Source organism: Amblyomma americanum, chromosome 1 (assembly GCF_052857255.1).
Source record: "Amblyomma americanum isolate KBUSLIRL-KWMA chromosome 1, ASM5285725v1, whole genome shotgun sequence".
In the NCBI taxonomy this organism is placed as follows: domain Eukaryota; kingdom Metazoa; phylum Arthropoda; class Arachnida; order Ixodida; family Ixodidae; genus Amblyomma; species Amblyomma americanum.
Genome location: NC_135497.1, coordinates 226,943,306 through 226,954,217, shown reverse-complemented (window position 1 = coordinate 226,954,217; position 10,912 = coordinate 226,943,306). Strand labels below are relative to the sequence as shown.

The following is a 10,912-nucleotide window of genomic DNA, read 5'->3' as shown; positions in this document are numbered from 1 at the left end:
TGCAAACGCCGTCGAACGAATCGGGTCGGGTAACAGTGGGGAGATTTCGCATAGCGGAGACGAACGTAGCATAGATGAACTCTATACTCGGGTACAGCTCAAGAACGAAGCGGCCTTTCCCCGTCAGAGGACCCCCTTCTAGCCAATGGCGTCGGCCGATTCTCGTGACTCCGCTAGCGTGACAATGTAGGTTGTGGCAGATGAAAGGGTACGGTCCCTTCCCTGCATTGCCACGCTAGCAGGGTCATGAGAATCTGCCGACGCCATTGGCTGGAATGGGGTCCTCTGACGGGGAAAGGCCGCTTCGTTCTTGAGCGAGGTAATGTTACTATACTGCACGCACTATACTCCATTTCAGTACTTCTTTGCAGCGCTGCCAAGGCTATGAGCGTGCAGAGGACGTTCCGGCGCTGCGAAATATAGTATAAGTGATGAAAAAATTTCCTCCGCGACTGCCCTTAGTCCAGGGTAATCACAGAGGCGGGCAAGATCGACAGAGGCTACTTCGGGGATAACGCCAAGAAGGACGACCTCTGAAGACGGACTTAGTTAGTTACTTTACTTTTCCTTCCTTCCTTCCTTCCTTCCTTCCTTCCTTCCTTCCTTCCTTCCTTCCTTCCTTCCTCCCTCCCTCCGTGACTGCAGAATCAGAAGTACAAAGGGCGTGTCACGGTAAGTGGCGTTTGTAGTGTCATTGGTTGGCTCTTATGCGCGCATAGGAAATGCAGTTTTACTCTTTAATATTTAAGGATATTGTTACGTGGTGGCCAGCCGAAGAAAGAGACGTGGTGACGGATGGCGACGAGATGATTTAAGGGCCGCTGACCTAGCGCGAGCACTCCGTCCAGCACCACGGCTCACTTCGTCTTCTAATCCGTGACACAACCCGCGGCCACCGAGTGATCGTTCCGATCGCGAACTAGAAGAATGGCACTGACGATGAGACGAAGGATATGATGATGGGCGTGACAGGAGAGCAGAGCAGAGATGTGAAGGGCTGGCCGCTACGATGTGAGATTGACGAATGAATGTTGGTCCACGAGGTCTGCAAGGCCAGCGGTCGCCTGAAGCAGCTACACGCCGGAAGCACGCTCAAGCACCGAATCTCGCCGCCCATTTGCGGAACGTGCATTGTTTCGGTGGTCTTCAAGTTTTCTTTTTTTTTCTTTCTCTAATCAGGTCTGAGCGACTGAGGGTCAGTAAGCGTGCAACCTGCAGGGCCAGAGGACCAATCTTTTGCGAGAGTTCGCTTACGCAAGAGCACCGAGTGATTGGCCTGTGCGTCAGCTGGCTAGTATATAGCGACAGCCGACGAGAAAGGAGCCCCACAGTCGCAAAACCACACTGCTGTAAGAGCACCTCTTCTGATAAATTAAGCCCCAGCTTAGCTGAATAGCGCTCGCGAACTCACCTGAAAGGCGACCTGGTGGAGCCGCCGCTCAAACCTGCTTCAATTAAGAATGATGTCGAGAGGTGTTGTGGCTCGCACAGAACCTGGTTGCCGACACAGCTTCGCGTAATGGTTGGTTCACATGTAAGCGAAATGAGCGCTTGAGCGGCGCGTCGCTGCGAAATTTTTGACCTTGTTGGAACCTCGTCTCTTGAACCGCTCGAGCCGCCGCGACGACTCGAAACAGGTTTTTGCACCGCGGCGACAGAACTTGCTAGCGTTTTCGCTTGTATGTGTAACAGGCTTTAGGCAGAACTTTGGAAAAGAAAAAAAAAAAACCTAGGGCTCGTTCTCGCACTCACAGCAGTGCCGCAGCTGTCTGTCCTCGCACCTTCACACAACGTCATATATGACCCTCTGACGTCCTTAGCCGTTAGCTCTCCCCTCTTTCCTATTTGCATCCCTCCTGCCGGTCCCTTAGTGCAGAATAGAGCAGAGCGCTTTTTTGCCGCCGGATGGCGCGTTCACACTTGGACATTCGGCGGCGAGACGGAGCGGAATCCGCGGCCGCCGAATTGCTGTCTCATTCCCGGCCACCGCGTCGCCGCTCATCGTCTGTGTGTCGTCTGCTCACGGCGTACACAGATGTGGCAAGAGGTTAAGCGATGCTGTCTACATACCAAAACCGTATGCACGCTTGCGTCACGTGATTCTGGACGGGGCCGCGCCGGTGCACAGGAGACTCGCTCGCATGGAGGATGCGCGCTCGCGAGCATTTCGCGCGCGAGAGCCAGCGGCTTCACTTCGCTTCCTGCGCATCCGTCTGCTTTCAGTATGGATGGGGGCGCGCGCATCGCACAACTGGGCGGCAAAAAAAAAAAAAAAACGCCACTCGGCTACTGACCACGCGGGAGTAAATTCGCAGACGCCGGCGCGGGCGTCGGGCGCGCGACGCGATTTCGCGGGCAAAAAACGCTCCATGCGGGCCACGCTGTAGACGCCTTGCTGGACGCTGGATGTTTGCGGTTGCCCAGCAAGGGGCACTTGCTTGGCTCACCTACACGTAAGCAATGAAAAAGCGTTTTCAGGCCGCTGCGTGGCGGACAGGAGTGGGCAGAGAACCAACATTCTTCGCTTCCGCCAAGCTTGGCGGTATTTGCTTCGAAGTGTGCACCAGAGAATTGCGGCCACCATTGCACGCACAGAGTGAAGCCAACACGGCGAGTTGTTATTGCAAAACGTTTTTTTTCTTTATTTCATTTATTTACAGCGATGCCAAGCGTGTTCAGGCACTTGGCGCTACAGTGTACATAGCGCTGCGGACCACGCCACACTCACTGGTAAACGCGCCAAAGGCGGAGAACAAAGATCGGCTTAAAAAAAATTAAACATAATTGAGGACCAAAGGCACAAAGGCGTGGACACAAACACACCTGGTCGACGTCACAGAAAACAAGCTGGATGGGGATATGCCTCATGTGACAGCGTGCGAGGCCTGCATGTGCGTGCGTCAGACGCGATTTTTAAACCCTTCTTGCACAAAGCTGAAGGCAGGACCATTTTGCGAAGAGGCATCGGCTCTGTACATTAGGAGCGGAGACCCTCGAGAACCCCCCCCCCCCCCCCTCCTCCTCCTCCTCCTCCTCCTCCTCCTCTGGAGCGCGAAGAAGAGGCGGGGGGGAGGGGGGGGTGCGCTTTTCGGTAAAGCTCCCTTCTCGGGCCTTCGTACGCAGCGCCCTCTCTCTCACCCACTTTCTATGTCTCACCCTCCAGAATGAGAACTGTGCACCGCTCGATCAGTGTTTGTGTGAACACATCTTTATCGACGTCCTACAAATAAAGACAAAAACGATCAACAAGAAGTGTACACGAAAAGAAAGGAGTATAGCACAAGCTCCTGCACAAGTAAGCTCAAGGTAAAAAATAAAAATAAAGCAACGGGCATGCTGTGCGGGATGTCTTCGTCTCCGGCGTGCACATAGTGTATTTAACGCATCTCTATTTTTTTTAATTAATATATTCATAGTACGGCCGGGTTGCCAACATCGCGCTTATAACAACATTACCATTAACAAGCAGCTCGCAGAGCAGGTCTAAGCGCCACAAGAAAACCCGTGTCAGTGTGACAAGTTTGCCGCGCGCGTAAGCGAAGTTAAATATACAGGGCAGAGAGTAAAGATCATCGGAGCGTTGCAAAAGTACCACAGAGCATAATATATAAAAAAAAAACTTTAGCTCGTGCTGGTCGGTCACTATACACATGTCAAGTCGTCCCCAGCGCACAACAACAAAAAAAAAAGGACATAATAAAAGAAGAAATGAGCATCCGCGTTCATTTTGTTCCTGGCCTGTTTTCTAGGCACTCTTCAAAGTATGTATATAGTAGATCTGTGCAGAGCTGAGACGTCACTATTTCACAGAGAGGATTCCTAGCAGCCTTTTCTTTTTTCCATCCCATCTCTCTCTGGAAATTGCGGATGCGAGCTCAGGCGGTTAATTTTGCTGCGTGGTGATACGCGCTTACTCAACTAAAGAAAGCGGAAACCTAGCGCTTTCCTGCGACTGTCGCCCTCGACGGAAAGTGAGAGTCAAGAAGCTTTGGCACGGACCGATCGTTTGATGTGGTTAGGGAATTGCGAGAGCGAAGAACGAAGCAAAACAGAAAGAAAAAACAGGCAAACGGGGCGTATTCGCGAACGTTCGCCAATTTTGGCACAACGAGATAAAAGAGCGAACTTTACTTTAAAAAAAAAGATGAAAAAGAAGGTTAAAAAGTGGGGCAATATACTACGAGAAAAAGTAGAATGATGGGGAGGACAACGAGATATTTCGCGCGCTTCGTGGGCGGCGACCAAGAACAAACCTTGCTGTCTTCGCGGTCCGATCGTCCGAGGAGCCGTCTCGCCGATCTCCCGGTCCTTCTTCCGCGAGAAGAGAGAGGGTCGGCGTACTGGCGGGCGCGCGCGGTTCTTTAGCGATCATGAGCTCGTCGCTCCAAAAGCGCTGCCACGCGTATGTATACGGAACGTAATATCAATGAACCGACTAACGCGAAGGCGTGCCCCTCGCGGTTTTCGCCGAGGTGTCGCGATAGCATCGCTCGGAGCGCGGGCTAATGAAGCGAGAAAAAGAAACGCGGGCGCCCCCCGACGCTAAAAAACCGCCCCAGCGTGCAAATTAAATACGACCGATGAGGGCAGTGAGGAGGACCAGCTAGCTCAGAGTCTGCGCTTCCTGCTACCGCCGACGCCACGCTTCTTTGTTCATCGATTCTTTTCTTTTTTATTCTTTTCTTAACTCTTCCTTTGACTACCATCGCCAGCGGGTTAAACTTGAAGCCCGAGAACACCTCGTTTTGCAAAGTCGGTCAGAAGGGAAAGATCGCACCGGCTGTTTCCTCGTCTGCCTTAATTTTATTTTTGTGTGTGTGGGGGGGGGGGGGGGGGGGGTGCAGGGGGACGTTTCGACTTGAGTGCGCGCTCCCCGCCGTGCCCGTCCCCAACCCTCATTTTATCTTTCCGCGCTCGCCTCATTAGCTTTCGCTCCGCACGCTGGAAGGGCAGGTTGCAATCGTTCTCGCTTCTTCGCTCACATACACGCACGAACACACGCCGCGCAAATGGCGACAATGCGTCGGTGCCTGTTTCCTCATGCGATATTAAGAAGGCACGCGCGCGTCATTATCTGCGCGAGCAAAAACGCAGTTCAGAGGGTCTCTCGCGGCTCGGCGAGGGTTTTTTTTTTTAAGTTAAGCCCGGCTTCCGCGACGAAGGCTTTGTATTCTAATGCAAATTATCCTCGCGGGCCGCTTGAAGAGGGGCGTCTTAATAAAGCTGCAGCGGCGCGTCGTGTCGTCGACTACGCGGCGAATAAACGACGAAAAGCGGTGCTGGGAAGCAACGCTCGCGGTCGACGCCAGCCCAGAATAAACGGCTCACACCTCGTGCACCGACAGCGACGGATTCGGATAATTACAACTTATCGGGCGCTTCTGGCCTCGCGGGGCGAAAGGCCGGCCGGCTTCGCACAATGAGGCTGGCTACGGGAGGCATGCGCAGTGCAACAAAAGCTATTCAAACTATCAGGAAGCATTTCTGGCGCTGTCTTAATACTCACTCAAATGGCGGCGTGTAGGGTACTTTGATTTCGCTTCTAGCAATCTTACTAATGTGACTGCTGAGTATGTGGCCCTTTTACAGATCGTTTACCTAGTTCTGTTTAATTTTGATTTCGTTCGTTTTTTGTTTCTGTTCTAGCAATCGGAGCAGGACGCTCTTCGTCTAACGTGTTCAGTCAGTGGAAACAGTCATAGGATATGTAAAACCTTAGTACACTTAGATCAACTCACTTGATACACTAAGCGAGTATTTTCTTTTGGAGTAAAAATTTAAATATTACGGGCTTTCCACGAACCTGGGACACTTTTCCAAAACAAATTCCTTTTCCCGTAATTTATTCTCACGATGAGAGGTGCTTTCCGAGGACGCAGAGTAATATTGTGTAGTCGTAACAAATTTTTGTTTATACCGGTACAGCGGCTTTGCTTCAATACATTTTGGCAGAAAGAGAATTATTGACATGCTTGCATTGCCACTCGTCTTCTGACGTTTTTTTTTTCCTTCATGCTGTGTCCCTCTTTAACCTCCGAGCCAACAATGTCATTCGCGCTACGCTCCGGTGCACATCTTGTGTCAGTGTACTGTTGTCAGTATTACCTCGCAGGATCTTTTTATTTCTGAGGAGGACATAGTTTGCCGTTTACGGTTTCTGAGTGGCGCATCAAAAAAAAAAAATTAATAGCTGCTTGACACTTCGCTATTCGGCTAAAGTTCCTTCGTAGGTTCTATCGTGCATCCTGGGCGCTTCCTTGTTTTGTTTGTTTGTTTTTTCCCTCAGGAATAAAAATCATCAGTTAGGACACGGAACTATAGCGGCCACGTCCACTTGTATTTAGCCGGTTAGAATCGAGGTCGCGCCAATCCTGGCGGCGTGCACACGCACCCAGCTTCTTCAAGCAGTAACGCGCGCAATGGCTTTCGGTTCCTACTTCGCGCGCCTCGTGACACAAGCACGGGCCGGGGTCCCGTGACTCTCGGCGTCATCAGCGATGCGAGACCCTGAATGAGAGCCAGGGACCGCCGGGCGGTTTGCGCGTAACACCCACCGCTCTTTGCTGCCTTGTACAACGAGGCTATAAGACGAGCAAAGAAGCCTGAATCTTCCCTTCGCCCCCCCCCCCCCCCCCCCCCCTCTGTCATCTGACACTCTAGCGCTTGCGTTCATCACGTTCTCGCGTACTCCCCTCCCCTCGAGCCGTGCACGCCGCCTTTCAGTGGAAGGGAATTTTGTTCGCCGTATTGCGATTGCTTTTGACGACAACGGCACTGTTTTTGCTTTTTAGATACGACCCTGAGCCATTACTTCCACAGCATTCTACTATTTTCGCAGCGCATTCACTTCTGCTGCAGGAAGAGCGAAGTACGTGGTCGCGTTTTTTGTCGCTAGCGCAACGCCAGCCTGTTTTCGTAGAATGATATAGGTGCCTGGAAGTAAATAACACAAAATCTGGAGAAGTGTCACTTTAGAAGAAACGGTACGGAAAGTGACAGTAAGTCATTCTACAGAAAAGTGGACGAGTTGGTAATATTGGGCCGAGCCTTCAAGCAAGCGCCGCTGCTGCGTTTGGACACCAAAACCAGGGGACGGCTGGAGTATTGAACAAGCGCAAGACTACAGAGAACGAGAAAGAGTCGAGATACACACCTATGAGTGCAGGTGCACGTGAATGCGCCGCCTCGTACTCTTTTTAAGTTTCAGTTGAAGCTGGCAGTTACGAGAGCTCGCTAAGCACGCCGCTAGTGTTAATAAGCTCTTCAGTGTGCACAACGTAAGGAACGAGTCACGAGACGCTACTCATGTTCACAAGGCGGACAGGCCACGTCGGTGCAGCGGATGCGCGTTTCAGCACGTCGCCGGGCAGGGGAAGGCACTTGGTGTGTCCAGCTAGCAGAGGCACGGGTGTAGCGGCATGCATCGTCAGTGTGTGAGTTCGATTCAGTGTGGCACGTGTTGGACATTCAATCTGGACCGTCCCTTCCTTTTGCTCACATCATGGCGTGGCCCAGACGTCACAAGGCGGTTTGCGCAGCGAATGCGCGGAAATCAACATGCACGCCCCATCTGGCACCGGCATGTCTCCGCTCCAGCGTCCGTAGCGGCCTGAAGACGTGCACTTATGCGTCGGTGCGTATACCGGCTCTTCTTCTCCTCGGGCAAGCAGGCTGGTGCGACTGCAGTGTCGCCTACACCGGAACTGGTTGTGGTGAGGTGGAAACAAAGCCACTGTCGTCGGCGCTACCCTTGTTGGCCGAGTCGGCGAAGAAAGCTGCCTTGGCTTCGGCCAACTTGGCACGCGTCGGCGTGTAGCCGCCTCCGCTGCCATTCATCTTGGCTGGCTTGGACGCCTTGGTGGTTTTGCCAGCAGCGGCGGACTTGTTGTTGCAGGCCTCCTGGCTCGGGGGCTCAGCAGCGACGGGTTTTGGAAGTGCGTGCTGCAGCGAAGTTGTGATGTTTGTCACAGTTCTCGAGCTTCCTACCTCCGTCACCAGCTCCATGTTAACGTCCACAGTGCTCTTGAGGTTGCCCATCTTGCCGGTGGATTCAAGCGTAGACTGCACCGACTTCTCCTCCACGATCTTTTTGATCGGCCCGGCGACGGAAGGAGACGCGGCTCCACTTTTCCTCTGGGCTTCGATTTTTTCCTCCAAAATCAGATTGGTGGCGATCTTCTTGGTGTTCTCTGCGCCGTCATCGTCGATCTTGCCGTTCGTCTGCTTGATGGACACGGTGGTCGTATTAGTCGAAGGCTGGAGGTTCTTGAGAGTCTGCGGCGATGGTTTGGTCTTGTCCAGGTCGGCCACGGAGCTGAGGTTCTGGATGTTCTTCAGAGTGACTGTGTCTGTCGTCGTGAACGTCGTCGTGGTGGTCGTCCGTCGGGGCTCGATAATTTGTGGCTGAGGAGGTACCTTGCTGATGACCATGGGCCCGCACTGGAGGTTTTTGATCGCGGCTATCGGACGCGGCTCAACCTTCTCCTCCGCCTTGTGCAAGTTCTTGAGGTCGTCAGCGCTAATGTGCGCTCCGCCGCGCATCGGGAACGCTGTCGCTGTTGCGGATGGCTGTTGCTGTAGATTCTTCATTGAGAAGGCTGTCGGCGCGTGTCTCTGGGCCTCCGCTCGGATCCTGGATGTGGCCACGTTGTCGATATCTAGGGTAGTCCCTGCAATGCTACTCCGGCGAGCTTCAAAGGTAGCCAATGGCACCGGTCCCGCTCTTGGTAACCTGTTGTTGTTGTTGTTGTTAGTGTAGTCGGAAGGTTGCTGCCCTTTGCCGCTTGGCGGCAGCTCTTCGCCCGCGCCGGCTTTTTCGAGGGCGTTATTTGTGAAGTTCGGCGGCCTGTACCTCTGGTCGTCCTGCCGGAGACCTCCGTTATTCAGCCGTTCGACAGGAAGCGGAGGCAAGGCCCTCTGGTGGCGGTAAGCGCGGCGAGACAGCGGCGGAGTCCGGATCTCGGCCGTCGACGGGAGACGTCGGCTAGGGGCAGTTGAGGACTGCGCCAGCGTCCCACCGTGGCGCGACCCGTTGTTCTGATTGTGGTTGTTTCGGCGCGCTGCGGGTGAGGCGCTCCTGTGCCGGTACATCAGCGTGCCCGACGAGTCAAGGTCTTCTGTGGCAGCAAGTGCAGCGGCTTTGCGGGGACCTCGGTAGTAGCCTCGTGAGCTGCGTGACCTCCGATCCGAGCGGTCCAGGCTTGCGTCCGGGGTTTCCCCGTTGCTCGAGTGTCGCTCGCGTGCTCGGTTCGTGCTCGAAGATCTCGGCTGCACATAAAAAAAGAGAAAGAAAAAAGTGCGTCTCAGTTACTCACAAGAGGCCAGCGGCACAGGAACTGAGGACAAGCGCTGCTTCTCTGCACGAGGTGCATCAAATGGTGCATCTCACATTTAAAAACCAAACCTAACTCGTCGATTTGTTTCAGCTTATTTGAGCGGTGAATCAAAAGGTAAAGTACTCCTTCTGTCAATAAAACGCGGCAAATTTCAGGAAGCTAGACCTGCAGGTGGCGGCAAATCAGGGGCGTACTTCTCAAAGTGGTCCGTAGCGATTAACTCGCAGTCGTGCCCTCTGCCGTCATAATAGCCAGGCGTGCGACAACCAAGGCACCGGTCATTCAAAGACCATTCTGATGTACGAATCAACCCCAGTGAGAATTCGGCCCTTGCTTGTTTTCTGAAGCTAATTGTTGCTTCCTCAACTTTGCCACATCCCAGTGAGACAGTGTGTGGGGAAAGCGACTTCTTGTTGCAAAGACGCATGGACAGTCATATCGTTCACTAGAATGGGTCCTGCTTTGGTTTAAACAAGGTATGCCCCAGACATCCCATGGACAAAGGCTTGGCCTTCACCGAATCCCAGCATGGTTTTAGATCTGGCCATTCGTGTTCAACACAACTCTTGGAATTCAGTCATGACCTTTTTGTTTCGTTTGACCTTGGTGTAAGATTGACTGCATATTTATGGACTTTAAAAAAAGCGTTTGATTCCGTTCCCCATGTTTTGTTGTTGCATAAATTATCTTTTCTTAGGTCTTCTCCATTTGCTAATTAACTGGATTCAATGTTATCTACAGGATCGCAAGCAACTCGTTGTAATTAATGGCTCACAATCTGATTATGTTGCAGTCACCTCTGGAGTCTCTCAGGGATCTGTGTTGGGGCTCTTACTGTTTTTGATATATATCAATAATATTGTTCATGATCTGTCACGCAAAATCCGCCTGTATGCAGATGATTGCGTCATTTATCACAGCATCAAGTGTTTCTCTGACCATGATTATCTCCAGAAAAATGTGGACTGTATACAACGCTGGTGTATTAAGTGGCAGATGTCTCTTAACCCCACTAAGTGTCAATTTGTCTCCTTTACACGTAAACACAACCCATCTCTGTTTAATTATACTTTAGACGCTCTCGCGAGTGTGCGAATACAAATATTTGGCTGTTTATTTTTCATCTAAACTAACCTGGAATAAACATGTCGAATGCATATGAGCAAGAGCTTGCAAAATGCCAAATTTTATCAAACGTAATTTCGGAAAAGCGCCTGACAGAATTAGAGAAATACTTTACTTCGCTAACGTAAGATCTATTTTGGAGTACGCATGTACGGTTTGGGACCCCCATAGTAAACTTCTTTCCGACATGCTTGAAACGATACAAAACCGTGCAGCTCGATTTGTCTGCAATAATTACAACTTCATGTCTAGCGTTACATTACTTAGGGATGGGTTGCAATGGGAACTATTAAGCAGGCGCAGCAAAAATTTGCGGTTAGAAATGCTCAACAGAATGTATTTCGAAACAGTTAGAGTAGAGAGAGAAGCTTGCTTTTTGTCTCCTCATTTTGTGTCTAACAGGTGCGATCACCAACTCAAAATAAGAGAATTTAATTGTCGGACCAATGTTT

At 51.8% G+C, this 10,912-nt stretch overlaps 1 protein-coding gene across 1 annotated transcript in view; it reads right to left on the bottom strand.

Moving 5' to 3' along the window:
- Positions 1–4,823: 4,823 nt before the first annotated feature.
- The window catches only part of ko (Stork-head domain-containing protein knockout), a 366,522-nt gene continuing 360,433 nt past the window's right edge, over positions 4,824–10,912 (bottom strand). The window contains exon 5 of the mRNA XM_077648592.1: positions 4,824–9,267. Coding sequence (XP_077504718.1) covers positions 7,693–9,267 — 1,575 coding nt within the window. The 3' untranslated portion in view covers positions 4,824–7,692. The remainder of the gene's footprint in view (positions 9,268–10,912) is intronic.